General features: G+C 37.2%; 1 protein-coding gene across 1 annotated transcript in view; it reads left to right on the top strand.

Annotated features, from left to right (window-relative positions):
• The first annotated feature begins 791 nt into the window (after positions 1–791).
• Positions 792–20,438, top strand: part of LOC145991352 (uncharacterized) — a 144,528-nt gene continuing 124,881 nt past the window's right edge. Inside the window, exon 1 of the mRNA XM_083127352.1 lies at positions 792–942. Coding sequence (XP_082983478.1) covers positions 792–942 — 151 coding nt within the window. The remainder of the gene's footprint in view (positions 943–20,438) is intronic.

Genomic DNA, 20,438 nt, shown 5'->3' with positions numbered 1-20,438 from the left:
CCAGTTACAACATGAGGTGCAGATGATGCAGCACTGCTTTGAAGAACCAGTGCGTATACATTTGTTTCGTCTGCGTCTTCCGTGATATTTTTGCCTATCATAATTAAATGCTTAGTTCCCATCACAGCTTCGTTAAGAGTTCCTGGAATTCACATCACATTAGCAATATTTATAAACATCGAATAATTTAAACATTTTTACCATAGCAGCCATGACATTATGCTGCTGCTTCGTACTACTGCTGAATGTAAACAAAGATTTATCCTACATAGAGTGGCCAGATTGGAAGCGACACTAGCGCTTAGGTGGTAATTTTAATCGCGAATAGGGCCAACTGTGGCTGATCTGTGCATAAAGCTCGGCTTAAGAGACAAAATTAAAAAAAGCTTTGTTCGTTTCAAATTGCAAAACATGTGGTTCTTGTGGTCAAAGCAAGCAAGAATAAAGCGTCACTTGTACTGTTCAGTTCCATTGATATATTTTCATAGAAGTCCACTAAAAGTTGATTCGTATTTTCATGTAATGGTTAAAACATGCATGCGTATTTTATGTTTTCTTTATTTCCTCTTTTTTCAACATTGCACCCCTGAAATTTCATTCCGTACCCCAACACCCCTAGATGATTAATCCTGGCTTTTGTTCGAGCTATTCCAAGCCTTCCGGTGTAGCCTCATGTGCAGGGCTGACAACCTCGAAAAGTTTCTTCGCATATGGAGTAATAGAGTTGACGTTATTAGTTATCGGTGGTGTGAAAAAAAAAACCTGGCCCCCCGATGTTAGAACAAGTGGAAATGAGTGAAATTCGTGAACTGTTGAAACAATTGCAGTGCTCCAAGGAATCGATCGTTAAGGAAGTGAGGCAACTGAACGACAGAGTCACACATTTGTTGGATAGAGTTTCGGTCATGGAGAGCGATATAAACAAACTCGTGTGCGAAGTCGGTGAGTTACAAGGTTACTGCAATCATCTTGATGACCAAGAGAAAAGAAGTAGGCGCGAGAACCTGGTGTTTTTTTGGCATCCCCCAGGAGGGTGGCAAGGAAGATTGGGAGACAATGGAGGGGAAAGTGAAGGACCTTATCGATACGAAATTGCAAGTGCGTTTAGGTGAGGATGACATTCAACGTTGTCATAGAATAAAAACACGTTCAAGGCAAGGACCCTCCCCGATTGTCTGCAGATTTCTTCGCTACAAGAAGAAGGATGAAATTCTAAGAAATAGACACAGATTGAAAGGTTCTAGGGAGAAATCACACCGAAGAAACACACAACATGCAACATGCGACACGAGTGTTTCACACCGAAGAAACAAGATGCACGCGGCAAGCGACACTTGGTTTCTTTGCTCAGTTTGCATGATGGTACCGATATAATTGCATTAATCAGTTTATTAATCACATGAAAATAACGTAAAAAGAGACATTGTTACATGCAGGGACGTCGTTAGGGGGGCCCGGGGGGGCCTGTTCTACACTTGCTGAAAATTTTACTTTTATGACAAATATTGCAAAATAGTTTTTCAGTATTTTTTTCTTTCAGTTAGAAACACTGTTCTTAATTTGAGTGGAACAAACCCAAAACCACATTTCGTTCTCGTTTTCCTGGTTGTAGCTATAGTGGATGTCAGTGTAGGAACCTAGAACTTCGTCATTTCTCGGAATTTTGAGAGAGAGGTCTTTCCACCCCTAGCAGTCGCAGGTCAACAACAGGCAGGGTTGGGCGTTGAGTGTTGCCCTTGTGTCCAAACGATGTTTTGAGCTTGAGTAGATTATAGAACGACCGCTTGTGCAGCGGTAAACCACATAAAATGCAAACAGTTGCAACTGGTCCAGAATTAGAGCGCAATACATGCTAGATAAGTATAATGGTGGCAGGATGCCTCATATCTCCGGGTAAGTACGTAGTATTATTCGCACCAAATATCTATTCTACCATTGAAACAGTCTAATACACGCAACGTGTTAAAACTAATTATCTTCACAAACTGTACGATTTCTCGAGTTGCATATTTTTCTCGATATCGTGAAGACAGATTTTGAGAATCCTCTTTAACAAACGATTGCGCAGTGATAGCGTTGTTGCCTTGTAATCGAGGAATCCCGCATTCGATACATTGGTGCAGGTACACAGTGGTCCGGATCTTACTTTAAACTGTAGGTCCAGTCCCGATTAGCCTTACTGTGCATAAAGTGGACTTAAAAACACCAACTCAACTCAACTCCTTAACAAACTTTTCGAAGAATCCAAAATTTAAACAAGAACAAGTAAATACATTTTTGTAATTTTGAAGTAAATTATTATTATTATTGTTATTATTTTGGTTTTTTCATATGAATCTGCCTCACACAGTAAGCGTATTATGTTGAGTCAAGTACAACCCTTGAAATAAGTCACTGTTAAGACATGTGAGGTTGCACATGTATTTAAGCATCTATAAATAAATAATAACCCGTGGTTTGACAGACCTGGAAGGGCTTTGGCCTATCTTACGACTGCCAGTCTCCCTCCCACAATCCTACCTGAAGGTGTGGAGATCTTTAACCAGTAATGGGGTGACGTGGGGTCAGCACGTCGAGCCCCCAACCGTTATAGGGGATATCCGTAAAGAATAATTATATTCTTGTGGTAAGGAGTCGTTGTCATTTAACAGACGTTATTGATTTATTCCATCAGCATTATTTAAAATGTAGTGCCATACTGAACTTACCAACTTAACAAAGGCACATTAATTGCTAAATGAGGCATTTTCCTTGTGTTGCAGAGCAGGTTCAGTTTTTGGAGTATTGCAATGTTTTACACAGTCCGTTTCGAAGAATTTTGAGAATATTGATGTTTTGTCAGAGGGACCACCCACGAATAAATATCTGTGGATGTTTTACAGGTTTCATCGTATTAAGAAGGTAATTTCCGGTGCAACTTTCCTCCGTACAACATGTCTTTTGCCACTCAAGCTGAAGAGCCGATTCATAGGTGCAACGACCTTGGCAGCAAGAAACTCTGATTGGCACCATGTTGACAAAAGACTCAAGAAGTCCCGCAACCGACAGAACTCGAAGTGCTCGGATCCTACGGTGACATACATTTTGGTTGAATACAAACGGATGCATTGGTAGGAAATGCAGTGATTTTATGGGCCGTCCCTTTCTGGGAAGTCGGGGACCTTTTGAAAACACACTTTCCCTTCATGCACACCAGGGGGACTAAGCCAGGTCACCCCCTCCCACAAAATCTTCTCTTCATCGGGCTCTGGTTATCGGCCTCGCCGAAATGCACTGCAGGTAGCTAGGACTTTCTGGGTTAATTACTTTATGGTTCAGCATGGACATAGGCTTTTCAAATTGCAAGAGACAAAATTCTACTGTTTGTCCCTTTTCTGGCGGGAGATGAATGACAAAGATGTCGCGGTTCCTTCAGGTTCCCACACTCAACCCTTGTGCTCATAACCTGCAATAAAGGGAAAGACCATAATAAGCCTTTGTAATGTATCGAGTTTATATCCTTCCTTGGTAACTTTCCACTCATTTTCAAGAAACATCTGCTTCTTTTTGCCCTACTGTGTTGATTGGTCGACAATTGATGACTGTCAGGTCAGCTAGTTCGAAGAACAGTTTGATCCAAGAAGTGGTTTCGTAGTTAGCTTCTGTAAACGTGAGATTCCGGTAGGATCACGGAGTGCTTGAGATCTCATTTTCATGCATTGCGAGTGAAATTTCGAGTAATTTGGTTCATTTTACTTTGCTCTTCTGTTACATTTGGCTAATTGCGAAGATGGGCATGAGTGATGATATGATTAAATTGATCAATGGACACAACAAACACCCATGGTCAGTCCGGAATTCGAACCCGGCACACCTTGCAATCATAGCACGATGTGCTAACCACTCTGCCACGGGGGTAGGCGAAGTGAAATTTCGAGTGTGAAGCTGCCAGCTCGTTTTCCTCTCGAAAAAATTGAAGTAGGATCGACTGATCGACCAAATGTCCAACACAGGAGACCGCGTTTGACTCCCAGCGCGGTTGATCTCACATGTGATGAAGAATAAGTCACATTTCAATTAAGGAGGGAAACGAGGTATGTAGTCAACTTTATATAGTAGTGTGAATGCTCTAGAAATAATATGTTTCAAAATTCTGCATATTTTGTGATTTTTCTTCATTTAGCCTCTACCAGGTTTCTCAAAGGTCCATCTACCCATAACTTCTATGGGTTTTATTGGGGTCCGTTGCAGGACTGGAACCTTTCTTCTCGCACAATTTAAATGTGGTCCTAGTATTGTATTGTTCCATTAGAAAAGGATACTGGATCGTATTTAAATTAATCCGGAAAATATTCCTGCGCCGAATTTTAATTGATCCTGGAAAAAAGGTTATTGGACAGTGTTTAAATACAGCCAAAAAATAAGGTTCCTGGACCGTATTTAAATTTTACCGAAAAAAGAGTTCCTGCACCGTATTTAAATTCATACGGTAAAAAGGTTCCTGGACCGAATTGAGGCCTAGAACCCATTTACACTTGCTGATTTTCTCTCCCGGATGGGAAATTAATTTATTTACAATACCTGGACCATTAACAACCCTGGGATTGTTCAAGATTAGGGAATGCATACATACTAATTTGTTCTTTAGGATTCCGTTATAGGACCGGAACATTTTCTCTCGCACAATCTAAATTCGTACCAAGTTGCGAATTGTTTCATTTCAATACGGAACTTTGACCCTATTTAAACTGATCCGGAAAAAAAATGTTCGTTGACCATATTTAAATTCTTCAGGAAATAAGGTTCCTGGACCGAAATTAAATTCATCTGGAAAAAAATCATGGACCGAATTGAAAACGTTACAGATGAAGAGGTTCCTTACGGTCCAGAACCCATTTACGCTTGCTGATTTTCTCTCCTGGATGGGAATTGAATTTATTTAAAATTCCTGGACCTTTAGCAACTCTGGCCTCCACCCGCAAATGCAGACGCTGTGGCTGCTGCTCAGTGCTTAGGCGGGAAAGTTGACTAGACATACAAATAAAATTAATCCAAAGTAATATAGCGAATAATGGTTACTTACATAATAATATCATGAAATACGGAGAGCCAAATTACTTATCAAGCATTTTCTGTTATTTGCCTATCCTAGTGGGAGCGAAAATCTTTTGCCCTTGCTGGTGAACTCGGTTCCTGCAAATTCAAGACGGCATTTTCTAATTTTCATTTCTATTTGGGCCGACAACTACGTGGTGGAGTGGTTAGCAGGTTACGCTACGAAACAGAATGTCCCGTGTTCGAATCCCGGCCTGAGAACGTGTCTTCTTTGTGATGGTCCTTTCATCAAGTTAATCTTAACTCATTCTCATCTTCACGATTAGCCAAAAAGTGTCAGAAAAGTTACGTAAAATGAACCAAGTCAATCAATAATTTCTATTTCGTTATTTTACACCGCCTTTCTACCTCTTGGGTTAAATGCGACGATGAGATTGAATGATGATCCGAAGGAATAGCGATGCGAGACATGATGCATCCACACCTGTCCAAGGTCCGAAGCTTGGACCTCTGGTTTCGTAGTGTGTCATGCTCATGCTTCGGGAGTGGAATCCTTTGAATGAAAAACTATAAAAGTAGGGTGAAAGAAAACAACATTGTACTGTGCAAAAAAGCCATGTTTAAGTCCTCTAAAGAAAACTACAGTTATTCAGTAAAATTAATTTTGAAGGACAAAGCCTCCGAAGTGTTTTTCCATTCGGTGACGCGTGGTCATCACATTGAGTCCCATCTAGTTTTGAGAGTGGAATTCACTTACATATTGATTTCAAGTAGCTTCCCAATTGTCCTCACGGTGTTGGGCCATCACAGAAATTTTGGAGTTTCTACCAGGGATCAAACCTTGAAAGACTAGAGCGCAATAATTTGAGCGCACGGGAATTTTGTTGTTTCTATTGCCATCATATATTTAGTTTTGCACGCGCAAAGAACATTACTTTTAAGAAACTAGATGTGTGCATACAATTTCATATATATCGTCATCATTCTCCAATGTGTACAGTACGACGCCACGAAAGACTCGTGCATGTCCCATAGAATAGTGGTTAAGGGTGTCGCCTTTCACTAAAGGCCGCCGGATTCGGTTCTGGTATAAACAATATACATGGGATGCCTATCTTGAACTCATTACACAAACATTTCATTTTCGCACTGTTGTCATACTTGTACGTAGACCTAATACCAGCACCCTTTTATATCTAAACCCACGGAAGAGGGTTTTCTCTACTTTTCAATTTTCTTCGAGCAAATTTACAAATCTAAGGAGTAAGGACTAATGACATTGTTCTTGGTGTCTCAAAAATCTGACAAGAGAAAATACATGGATTTTTAAAGACTGTCTAGATGCCATTAAGTTAATAAGTTCATTCTGCATTTAGATTCCCGAATAATGGCCGTGGATTTCACGAGTCTATATCCGTAAATTTTTGGGGGCTACAGGAGAAAATAATGTTCTCTTCCAACAAGATTATATATATATATATATATATATATATATATATATATATATATATATATATATATATATATATATAAATTGAATTGAATTGAATTTAAAATTTTGGGTGCGTCAGCACTAAGGCTAATTTGCACCCGTCACATTATACTAGGTCCAGCCCCTTATCGTTACAAATAGCAACTCTATCGTTGCAGAACTAAAATAATAAAATATTAAAATGTTCTGACTTTCGTTAAAAGCTGAGGCTGTACAGGGGCACTCAGCACACACAAGGACAAAAGAACAGGACAACACAAACAAAATTATACTGGCCATGGGGCCAGTCGCCAGAGCCTCGTTAGTCTTCAGTCCAGGGTGTACTAACATGGAAGTGAGGTTGACATTTGGGTGTACTACGTGGAAGGTCACCCCTTACACCCCTTATATATACAGGGTGTCATTTTAATGGCGCTCACGGACCACAGATTCGTATAGAGGACATCAAAACAAACAACTTTTCTCAGTAACATTTTTCTCGTTGGTGCGTCGATTCGACGCTACAGCCGTTCGAAAAAGACCGTTTTGCCGCCTGGATGCTGGCAACCCAACACAACATTTGATCGTACCTCTGACGTCATATCCTAGGGCGAAACAGCGCATGGCAGGGTTGCAAGGAACAAACAAATTTTGGTAAAAATGACAAACTACCAACCACATTATTTGCTGTAAAACGAAGCGAGAAACGCGTCCAGCAGACCGAACATCATAGCCTACCAGCTAGAAGATCAGCAGTCATCTCAGGGGCAGGGGGAAGTGAACTAACGATATGAGAAATGGTAAAAAAGTATTCAAAATGAAATGTCAATGTCGGATTTTGTCTCAGCCTACATCTAAAATATCAACAACAATAAATTTTATTGCACTTACAGCTTACACGTGGCTGTTTACGCCCAACTACATGTCAAATATTTGCAAATCTCGTTGCAAGGTTGATATCTACAGGTTTGTGTCCAGATGCCATGCGGTACTTTTGTGCCGATAACGGAAGTATCCGAGGTTCACGTTGTTACATTACGGCTAAAACAAGTACAACCACAGTAACAATCTAATGATGAATACACTGCCCTCTTCACATATGCAAACTATTACATGTGTATCCGGTGCATAGGTAAAAACACATAGCCGTCTTAGAGCTTGTATTACTACTACTTATATCATTTTTGCCACTTGCTTCATAATGCTCTAAATATACATTATATTATGTGTTGCTTACCTTTGAAATTCTGAGTTCTTTCATTTCTATTTTGTCATCTCTTCAGTGTGTCACAGACAACTAGCATCAGAAGGACGAAGTGGATAGACTAAATTGTAGATGCGAACTTGGTAACTAGATTTGCAAATATTTGACAAGTAATCTGAGACAAAATTCGATATGACCACTTCCACTTGAATTCTATTTTCTTTCTACCATTTTTTGTATCGTTTGTTTACTTCCTGTTAGGTTACAGAACGTGTTTCTCTCGTTTTGTGTTACGGTACATAATGTGGCTGATTGTAGCTATGTCATTTTTCACAGAGTATGTGTGTTCCTGGCAACCCTGGAACGCATCGCTTCACGACGGGATATGACGTCACAAATGCAATCAAATGTTGTGTGTGGTTGCCAGCCTTCAGGCGGCAAAACGGGCTTTTTTGAACGGCTGTAGCGCCGAAACGATGCACCAACGAGAAAAATGTTACTGAGAAAAGTTGTTTGTTTTGATGTCCTCTATACGTTTCCGTGGTCCGTGGGCGCCATTAAAATGACACCCTGTATATATATATATATATATATATATATATATATACTTATGTAGGCCTATATGGTATATTAATAGTTTGTTAGTTTTTAATAGTTTGATAGAAAAAAAATCTTAAGTTTTGGGCCCCCCCGAACTGATCAACCTAGCTACGTCCCTGGTTACATATAAACTGCGTTGTAAAATTTGTGCAAGTTATTGAAACTTGGGAGAGGCATGTTGTGCATGAGAAAACTGAGAAATAATATGCACTGGAATCAAACTGTATACGCTAGACTTTTCAGCCTGAATAAAGCGAATACCTAAACACTAGAGAAATTGTTCTCAACCTTCTTGAAACCATGCCACGGTATTCTTTTTAAGTCAATGCCCTTAGCCGAAGAATTTTCCTCGTAAATCTTTACAGTATTGAAGATTTTATGCATGAATTAACATGTACCTATGAAACTAAATATTGATAAATAAATTCTAGCATAATCATAAGAGTAATAATAGTTTGATTACGTGTGTAGATTTGTTGACAAATATAAAAATATGGAAGACAAAGTGGTAACGTCGTCTCCTTGTAATTAAGTGATCCGGGTTCGATAACCGGGGAGGCACCGGGCAGATCCAGTTCCGATTAGTCTTTTTGTGCATAAAATGGACTTAAAAAACGAAAACTCACAACTCAAATATGATATTGGGATTATGATAGTTGTCAACCAGTTTCAGCAGAACATTTCGGTGCTCAGTATAATTGATACAAGGTCACGGTATCGGGTCGCGGCCCGTGGTTGAAAAACAATGCACTAGAGTACTTTACCATGTTAACTAATATAGTTTGGACTAAAGTGCCTCCATAAGCTGACTTTTTCAAATAAAAGCAGTCAGGTAAATGGCCAAAACACGGCCTCTTTTCACGATGTTGAAGGCAAATTACAGCCGATAGATAACTGCATCAAAAAAGTTGATAAAGTGAAATGAACGTTGTGTTTAAATCTTAAAACATTATACATATCGATACTTTATTATATCAACAAATTAGAGGATCAAACATAATGCCGGTTGGGCTCTCTTCTAGAGTCTAAATACAGATCGTTGAAATGAAGCATTCGCTGCGCATGCGCGAACAAGAAACTGAAGCAACACGATGCACGGTATTGAGAAAACGGCACAGTCCGAGAGGCACGTAAGCGACATGCGACACGTGCATCTTGCCATGTTTCTTCGGTTCGAAAGGTTGCATTGATTACTGAGTGTTGGCTTCCAAGCGACACATGTTGCATGTTGCGTGTCGCGCGTTGCGCGTTTCTTCGGTGTGAATTCTCCCCTAGAGTGTTCGTGGATGAAGATTTCTCGCTCAGTGTGAGGAAGGAACGCCAACTGCTGCTCCTGGTCATGAACGACGCTCGAAGGAAAGGTCATCGATCCCACCTGAGTTTCCTACATCTCATTATTGACGGTCGCAAATATACGCTACGAGACCTGCAGGATTTTCCGGGCGCCCAGAATACTGATGACAACAACACCCAAGGTCATCCTGCGGCTGGTCAACGTCAGAACCCTCCCCTCCCTCACCCCAGGGATCCCCCGTAGGACAAGGAAGAGTAGGTCCGAGCGACCGCCAACTTCCTTGAGGACCCTCACGTAGCCACGCCCATCGTCTGCAATATCCAGGTAAGCTGACGCCGAGTGTGTCTGTCTCAGAAAGCAACGAGGCCGCGAGATTCCCTATGGAGATTCCCCTTGATTCAGGAATGCAAGAAAAGCGACCCTCTTGCCTGTGACTCGGTAAATTGCAATCCAAAACGAAACACCTTTGGTCAGTTAAACTTTCACGATAAGAATAACAAAAGCAAACACTTTAATATTGCATATCAGAACGTACGAGAGCTAAGAACGAAAACAAAACAGTTTTACCTAAGTGTATTATCCAATGATTACGATGCGGTGGCATGTTCCGAGACTTGGTTAACGTCTGCTCATGCTAATGAGGCACTGTTTGACGACAGATACGTCGTATTCAGGACAGACCGTGACCCGATCGCCTCAGGAAAAACCAAAGGTGGAGGTGTCCTGCTAGGTGTTCGACGGAAATTCCAAAGCAGCAAAATAGACTGCAATCTTGAGGACCCTACCGTTGAATGTTTAATTGTTAAAGTTAAAATGGATGATGAAACTAACTTGAATGTGTGTGTAGTATATGTCCCGCCTGATTCCCCATCTAAAACATACGATACACTGTTTGATCACATAACCTCGCAATGTCCGACTGGGTGTCGATTACTTCTGACAGGCGACTTTAATATTCCAGAAATCGTCGGCTCACATTCAGATTTAGTAAATTCAGCAAACACGTGTCTACATTTACAAAATTTCCTCGAATTCCATTCTTTAAAAAACTGTAACGATGTGTTAAACACTTATGGCAAAACGTTAGACTTAATAATAACCAATTTGAACTACGTATCTGTTGAAATGAATGAGCTTCTGATAGTACCTGAAGATAAGCACCATCCTGCACTAATGCTGTGTGCTTCTCACCCACAACCACGCAAAATCAAACCCAAGGCAAGACAAATACGATATAATTTTCAAAAGGCTGATTTTTTAAAACTATTCAAAGAATTTCAAGTTGTAAACTGGGATGTATTAAGAAATTATAAAGATATAAATGATGCGGTCCGTACATTCTATGGCATTTTAAACTCGGTATTTGATAAATGCGTCCCCTACACGAATCTCAAGTCGCAACTATATCCATGCTGGTTCACCTGGGAAATAAAAAAGGATATAGCTCTTAAAGCTATGCATCATTGGAAATGGAAAAGACAGATCGGGGATGCCGCCTTGCATGAAGCTAAATTTAAAGAATTGCGGAAGAACGTTAAAAAGCGCATTTCCAAGGCGTACGATGAATATCTGCACTGTAAAAACAACTTGTCAAAATCGAGCAAAATTTAGTCACTTTAGACTAAATCAAGTACTGAAACTAGCACCGACTCAATTTGTGTCAAAAGTGACTACATGCATTTAGTCATTTCATTTCAGTGTGTTATATAGTCAAAAGTGAGAAATCAATTTATTCATTTCTTGACTAAAATTTAGTCAAAATTGAATAATGACTGCTTCTCAAGGCTGAGGTCAATTTATTCATTTTTTGACTAAAATTTAGTCAAAATTGAATAATTACTGCTTCTCAAGGCTGAAGTGGATTTATTTATTTTTTTGACTAAAATTTAGTCAAAATTGAATAATTACTGCTTCTCAAGGCTGAGATCAGTTTATTCATTTTTGATTTAAATTAGATCAAAATTGAATAAGTATTGCTTCTCAAGCTTGAGGTAGATTTAGTCAAAATTAAAGAGAAACTACTTTCCAAGATTAAAATAAATTTGTCACTTTTCAAGTTACCTATATTTGAGACCAGTTGCTTGAAAAATGATTAGTTTATTTCAAGATTGAGACTAAACAATGGAACATCCTGAGTATGCAGCTAAGGAACAATTTCTTCTTTAGTAAGTCTGTAGCAATAATATTTGTTCAAGCTGGAAAAAAAGGGTTCCTGGAAAACTTTGCAATAATTGAAAAAAATATCTTACCTCAGATAGAAATACATGTAGAAGAAGCATGTGCAGAGAATATATAGTAGTTTATTTAATTTAACACAGAATTAACAAGCATTACACCATCAATTAGAAATATATGTGGAAAAAAAAAGTCAAGTGTGTCAAATTCTTTACACGAACTACATTCTATGACAGTAAAAATTCTGCATAAATATTCTGAAAATTTAATTCATAAAATAAGATAGGTTGGCTTCAAATTGGCTAACTGGTCAGTGGTATGTGCCAAAAGAGCTATGAGGTCTCAAGTTTGTTTGAACCCTGTATAAGACATGGATGCATGGTACATGCCTCATACATTTCATCAATCCGACATTCATTCTTATCCAGCTTAACCCAAGAGGCAGAAAAACATCAAATTATTGTCCTTCATTTGTTAGGTACGTTAGGTAGAACAAATACATGTTCTTGAAGCATATACCTTAGAAAAATGACCAAAATCATTCCCAATAAGGGCAAATAAATTATCCACCACACACACAAAAAAGAGAATCACTGCTCATACAGACACCACCATTGTTTATGACTTAAAAAATAACAAACTAGGTGTAATTTGGAAATATTCTTGGAATTAAAAATTACATTAAAATCATTACGTAAATAACGGAAGGATTGGAAGAAAACTGTGAATTAAAACAAATGGACAATTCATTTTGAAATTTATTTATTGGAACTCTCACATAACAAACTGCTCAATAAGTAACAATAGCAAACCACAAATTCTCATTCAAACATGAGATTGATCAAAAAATATATGTTATTTTTAATATGCTCTATACCCAGCTACAATATGTTTCATTTTATAGTTGAAAATGACCTTATGGATAAAAAGTATATTTTCTTACTAATAGGTAGGCTGGCTACATTTAAATAATTCAAGGAGTTGCTTGTGTTTAAATGTCTATGTAGGCTAAAGTATAAAGATAAATAAAAATAAGGAAAAAGAAAACCAAATCATTAAAATGAAAAACCAGACTAAAATAGCATTGTAAAAGTAGGCAAAGAAAATCTAAATGTTAACATTTTTTTTGCGACTTTCACTGGTCTTGCATTAGTGCTGACCTGGACTTATAAGCCTACTCACTGCTGTGAACATCATTATGATACTTCCCTATAATCCATTTCATTTGTAGCCTTTAGCAGGCCAGGCTATATCAGGCGTTTACTGTATTTAGGTATTTCAAAATTTTCATCAGATTTTCTTGCCGTACACCTCAGCGGTAGACTCAGTGGTCTACACTTTTTTTAATCCCTAAACTCCAAGCCAATATATTATTGAATCACTGATTTCTTTGTTATTTACATAGATGCTGTTATACTATAACAATTAAAGAATTACTATCATTAATAAAAAAACAAGAACCAATCATTGAAAGAATGTACACATATTTTACCATTCACTGAACTTCAAAAAATCATATTAATGTCTATATAGTTTATATAGTAACTATAATAATTACAAAAATTACCAACCACTTGTACACTGTCACTGCCATGTGCAAGAGGGTGGGGGCATTCACAGGTCCACCAGTTGAATTTTTCCTCCTATGCGAGTTACTTTATGACATTATGAACAAAAATAATACATAAACATTGGGAACACCCTAGGGAACAGTGTAATTTATTTTCAACTTTTACTAAAAATGCTTGCATCATAAAAATAGAAAAGACAAGAAGTCATGGGTCTAGACACGCACCCACACGGAGAGCGATTGGGGCACTCACCCCTCCTAATTGCCAGGTTTTTTAATATTATTATTCTTAGTATTTTTTGAAGACCAAAATATTCTGTATTTCATCACAAAGTTTAAACCTACTATATGCTCATGACAGACTAACCGAAACTGGATCCACAGTTTAAATTTGGATTCAAACCACTGTGGAATGTGCCTTAAAAGGTGACCCCTTGAGAAAATAGATTTTTGTTTTCATTAGTTATTCACATTACTTCTCATGTCTGAGCATTCAGTTCACAATGGCAATGGGAAGAATTATAAAAAGGTCCTAGGTTCGATACCTGGTGGAGGAACATTTTGATTTGGATTCTACAGTAGTTTCAACTTTAACTCCAGTCCCTAAAGCATATTTGTGCATAAAGTGGACTTAAAGCAAACAGCAATTTCAATAATAATTTTTCCCCACCCTGGACTCTTTATTTTTGCAAAACAATATGCTAAACACTAGACCATCGAAGTCTGCTTGGTTCCTGTCCACAGTAGTCTATATTATTTATGTAAAACAGTGCAAGTGTTGTTAGAACTTATTCTCGGTCAGATGAGGTACCTGACTGAAATTTGTCCCTCGAACAGTAACTTCTCCGCCACTGGGTGGGCCTGGCAGACTTCCCCCCACCCTCAGGAAATTTAGATGCAAGCTGTGTGGAAGGAATTTTATGACTATGAATAACCATTTATTGATGTTACACACTGGTTTCTATAACAAAATGAATGCCTATCCAAAGTATATTATTGCCTTACCTTGCTACATTTTCAGATGTTAAAAACTGAAGAAAATACATGTAAGATGGAGATCCACATACACTACCTCACCCAAATAAATGTTCCACAGCAAAAGAAAATCTAAGCCACACCTGTAATCACTTGTTCAAAGATTCACCTCCACAAAAGATACAGCAAAGCCTAGCCACTTACGTCATGTCAATATTTCAAACAAAAAAGCAGCTGGCAATCACCTTAAGTCCATTCTTATTATTCATTCAGTTTCATCCCAACACATGTCCTCTTCAGGTGACTGGATAAGACCATTTCATTTAATCCTACGATTTCCCAGACATCTCCATCCTGAAAAACAAAATCATACCACATGAAGAAACATTTAGTGAATATTAAAATTGAAAACATGTTTATACAAATATATTGCAAATTATCATGGTAAGATATGATATTATAAAATATCCAATAAGAACATGGTCAAGATCACCTGTAAATGAGATATTTTCTCAACTTTGTTGCTATTTACGACAGAAAGAGCAATTACAGTGCACCACATGAAGCTCATTTCTATTGCTTATAAAAATAATACTTTCATTAACATCTAACATGTATAATAATTGCCACAAAACATAAATGTGTTTCTCTCTTACTTTTGAAGAATACAGTATCCTAAATAAGAAATCCACAATTCCTAAATATAAGACAGTGTACGAAAAATTTTTACAATCCCCCGTTATACACTGCAGTAGATATACTGTATATGGTACTTCAATTCAGCAAAACAAGTTTTTCAAACCCACTCACAATATATAAATATAATGATTTTTGACACTGTCAGTTTTAAAACATGCAAGACTGTTTAGCAGACTTTTGAAAACCATGAAACACATTCGTTTGAACTATTCTTCATCAGTAAAGTGAAACGCTTCAAAATGCTTCCGATGCAATTCAATTTGCAACACACTAATCAGCATAACTTGCATTGCTGTCTCATTCTGAGGGACATAAATACTCAGTTTCATTTGACCCTATCAAAGCATAATCTAAGTTATTCACAAATCAATCATATTCAGTATTATTCAATTCACCTATTGTAACTCCCCCATGGAGCCACATAATTGTTCTGATTCCACGTTATCTCTGGATTTGATTCCCAGCTGGACACAGTGCTGTACATTGAAAATTGTAATTTAAACAGTTTCACCAGTCCCAATTAGTCTATCTTTGCATAAGGTGGGCTTAAAATCATTGTTCATTGAACTTTTGTCAACATAGAAAAAGACAAAAACAATGGCATTTGTAGTTTGATATTGAAAGTAAAAATGTTATTGCACACCTCTTCATGTTTTACAGTACTGTCAATAAATTCCATGACTCTAGACTACAATTCCTTCCAAGTCGCACCTTTTCTCAATTGTCAGTTTCATTAACATATTCCAATTTTGTTTATTAGCAGGCACTTTCTGTAGTGTGCGTGAAGCATAATAATTTAGACTGAAAGTGAACTTACACATCTAATCTTGACTGCTTAGTTCTCTTGCCTCAAAAACACATGCAGACACAGATTTTAAGATGTAATTCTGCTGGAAGTTTTTGAAAGTGCATAAATGTAACCCATTAATTTTTCAATTCAATGTTTCTCACTTCTAAACCATGAAACATTTCCATCTGATAAAGAAGAAATATAAACTTATATTAACAGAAAATGAAGAAACACAGAACTAAATAATCTTAGAGATTCATAAACGTGCACGACATGGTATGTCGGAGCTCTGCAAGACCTGTCAGTTGACTTCCATTGCGCGACATGTGGTGTGCACGTACATTTCCAGTGACATTGTTATGTAGCTTTCCCAATTGGATTCAGCTATTTCTTTTCAAGTAGCTCATAATTGTCCTCACAAACTATCTTGGGGGGCTCTAATAGAAATTGAACTTAAAACTGTTTGTACTAAAATCATTTATGAGCCATAACCATTTGGCTATGCAGGAACCAAAAATTAACCATTACTTGGATGATAACAAAAAAAATCCTAATTACATGTCTTTCTTATTCAAAAATGATACAGAATTAAGAAATTGTCAATATTCCACCCCACTAGTTATATTCCGAAGAGAGGTGCCTTCACGATGGTGCAGTGGTAGTGTCGCCACCTTCTAATCAAGGGGTCCCGAGTTCTATACCCGGTGGAGGCACATAGTGGTTCGGATCCCACTTTGAATTTTAGGTCCAGTCCCGATTAGCCATACTGTGCATAAAGTGTACTTAAAACACCAAATCAAATCAAAATATTCCAAAGAGATGTGTTAAAATGTAGGAACCAAACTGAAGGTATAAATTGAATGTTTCTACAAGAATGTTTCTTCATCAATCCATTCAGGATCATTCCAAAGTGACTAAGGTAGCGAAATAAGGTACCCGACCTGTATATTAGGGCATATGCACACCATGAATATGAAAAGTACAGACACCCAGATAGCTCATAGTAAGTATTGGACAATGTGCTTGGTGTGAGATGTTTAAGTAAAATATAATGCTCACTCATTTTGTAAATGTAACATACGTATTTGCCACACATAGTGAAACAAAAAAACTTCAATGTGAGAAAAACAATGGTGCCTATTCTATAAATCAAATGAATATTTTTTTGCAGTACACTCAACAACTGAAGAGTGAAATGACAAAATATCAGATTATACAAATTCAGCAAATTATTGTAGTTAATTTACACACACTGATGTGACTTTTGTAACATGGGAGTAAAAGATTTAGAAACACATATTCTATATATTACAAATCTGAATAAGCAAACTTACACCACACGTCAACTGTTTAAATATCTTCATTCAATGTAAAATGTCCTCTGCTATTGACCATGACACAAGATAAGCCGCCCCCCCCGCAAAAAAAAAAAAAAAAATCTGGTCCTTTGGCAGAGGCCACTGAAAGTAGAAGTCAGCTCTACTCATAATGGAGACTTGTATTTTATTCTGGATTATATCAAAGTTCACCCACCAGCTCCCCTGGATAGCTCTTATAATCATATGACATAACATACCAGTCACCGGGATTTAAAACATGCATCATATTCCTGGCAACAGGACACTTACTACTAGCAATACAAACTTCAAATTGTTCTGTGCCAAGTAATATGATCCCACTGATTGGTAGGTATTTGGCCCCCTCTGTTTCGATACGAGGATACATTCATGCCCTTACACAGCCGGCGTGTTGAATGGCACTAAGAGGTGGGATATTTTTAAAAGATATCATGTAAAGGCATACAAATGTTACAACTGTGAGTCACATCATTAGTGTTGAGTTTACTATGTACTTATGACAGCAATTAGCTCACTTTTTTAAACATAGTGCCAGCAAATATGTCCAACATAAGTATGTTGTGGAGCCTATCTGGAAATTATGCAAAGTTAGAAGTTTCTCTTTAATTTTCAGCAGTTTTGTGTGAACATAACATGTAAAATCAATATTCTAATGTAATTTTTGTGTATTTTAAGGCAAATATATTGATCAATTGATGTATATAATTAGAGTGGAATACTTATACACTATTGTTAATGAAATTTCTAAGCAACTTTTCATTATTACAATTTCCAAGTATTGGTGGGAATCGGTGAGAGTATCGGCATCGGTTCAAAGTGGTATCGGCTCAGCCCTAGTTAAGATGCATCGAGATTATGCAAAATTGATGTATACTTTTTTATACCTATCATAAACCTACTTTGTTCCCAGTTGAGTTCTATTTTGAGTTAAAAGTGTAAATATATATTATTTACATTATACATAACTAGCATTACATGAGTGTTTGTGATAATGATTTAATTCTGAGCTTGTTATACATTGTAGTACAGGAAAGAAGAAAATTATACCTGATTATATCTGTGAAATTAGCCTGTTTGTGGAAGTGGTTAGCATAATGTGGTAGGAAACCATGAATCCCAGATTTAAACACTGGTTGAGACATGTATATCCCAACTTTCCATAGCATTTTAAACATTCATCATTTTTAAAGAATATGATTCTGCTTCTAAGTAGATCTGTTACAGTTTCCATCAATGCAGTTTTTCCCCTGAGTATCTTGCTATGCAAGTGGAAGAAGGGAGATGATATATTCTAAACATGAGCAACATTCTTTTAAATTAAATTTAAAGGCAACTTCATGCAGCAAAGCATGAAATATGGTATCAAATTTCAAAACTAAATCAATAAGACTGAAGTAAACACATCCTTCAGTATGTAGATTCAAATACAGGTGTGTCAACCAGCGTTGTTTAAATTTGGACAGTGCGGATGGCATATAACATACAGAAGTGTAGCCCCTCATTTACTGAACATGTATATTCCAGGTTAGGCAACAATCTCATAATAAGCATCACATTAAGCCTATACACTCATAAAAGGAAGACCTCCAATACTACTCCAAATGGTTATAAAAGTAGTATTTTGCAGGCAGATCAACACCTTGATTAGCAGTAACAACATGCAGTGAAATAAAACAATCAATGTATGAAAAATATTTGCTGCTTGCTAAGTAAAATTAAAGTTGTGAATGTGTCTTCTTCTCATTATTGTAATGACCTCAAATTTTAAGAATAAAAATAAAATTTTAGATGTAAACATATTTTTATGATGTAGATATCCATAAACAGTTATGTCAGCCAGTGTTATTTAAATTTGTGTAGTGTGGATGACATATAACATACATACATGTAGCCCCTCATACTATAAACATGCATATTCCAGGTTATATATATATCTCCCTCCTTTTGCATAGCAAAAACATTCAGTGGAAAAACTATACAAATGGAAACTCTTCGTAATAGATATAGCATAGAAAGTTGGTATATACATATCTTACACAGTGTTCGAACCTGGGATTCTAGCTTCATAGAATGTTATGCTAAACATGCATACTATCCATACACCCTCATACTTCTCAACCAATAACCCTGTTAAAATGGAGAGCTCCAATAATGTTCCAAGTGGTAATAAAATCAGTCTTTTACAGAGAAAAAGTGTTCAAAATACATAGAAAAATGTGTATGATACTTGACCATCAAAGTGAACAGGTTAAAGTCTCTGTGTTAAATATTTTTTTACAAGTTTGTGCTGGTTTGCTACACGATTACAAGGAATAAAATGCTTTTGGTGACACTTTTCCCACTAAAACACAAATTATGGATAATGTTATATAGTATCTGTGTGGGAAACTTATGTAGTGCTTAAAGGTAGTGAAAAGTTATGAATACACAACAGTTCACACAAAAAACATTCTTAACACTTTTACCACTACACACACACAAATTATATACAACGTATATCGGTAGTACCTGTGTGGGAAAAATTATTAATACACAAATCGTGGACACAAACATTCGTAAAATCCTTTGTTTTAGGATATCTTTACATTACAGCTGAACTTATTGAAAACGAAATATACATGCAACCTGCTTAAACACGGCAATCTTCGTGAAAGAAATATTTAAAGAAAACTAGAGGTGAGTCGGATAATATGTTCGAACATGTCGGTAATGCTCCTCGTTGCTACGTTTGAACAAGTTATTTTTTCCTGTACAGCAAACCAGCAAAAATTGTACAAATATACTTCCTAAAAAAATGGAGTTTGATTTTTCTCTAGTTTTACAAGGCAGTGATTAAAATACGCTTGACTTAAGTAACCCTGGCCGAGAAATGTGGTCGCCATATTCGAGTACAAAACAAACCAAGATTTCAATATCGAAAAGTACTTACGTTCTAAATTCAGAGACGATCCTGAAAATATTTCCACAGAAGGCAATCTCATCATCTTCAATGGAATTTCACTCGAAGCTCCTTGTATACAGTTCGGTTTGTAAATTTGTAAGAAAGGCACGACGCGACAGGCCCGTAGCCAGGAATTCTTAGTAGGGGGGGCGAAGTCAGTCCTAGAGGGGGCAAATTTTTAATATATTGTGTTGCATTGACAGATATAGCAAGGTACAAAGAGGCACTTGCCTCCCCCCCCTCCTCCAAAAGTAATAAGTAACAGGAAAGGGATGTTATCTTGAAACTCCAACGAACAATAAAAGTTCAAGCAACATCAAATAGCAA

Source organism: Lepisma saccharinum, chromosome 8 (genome assembly GCF_977018435.1).
Source record: "Lepisma saccharinum chromosome 8, izLepSacc3.1, whole genome shotgun sequence".
Taxonomy (NCBI): Eukaryota; Metazoa; Arthropoda; class Insecta; order Zygentoma; family Lepismatidae; genus Lepisma; species Lepisma saccharinum.
Note: the sequence above shows the minus strand (reverse complement) of the source record. Positions and strands in the feature narration are given on the sequence as shown.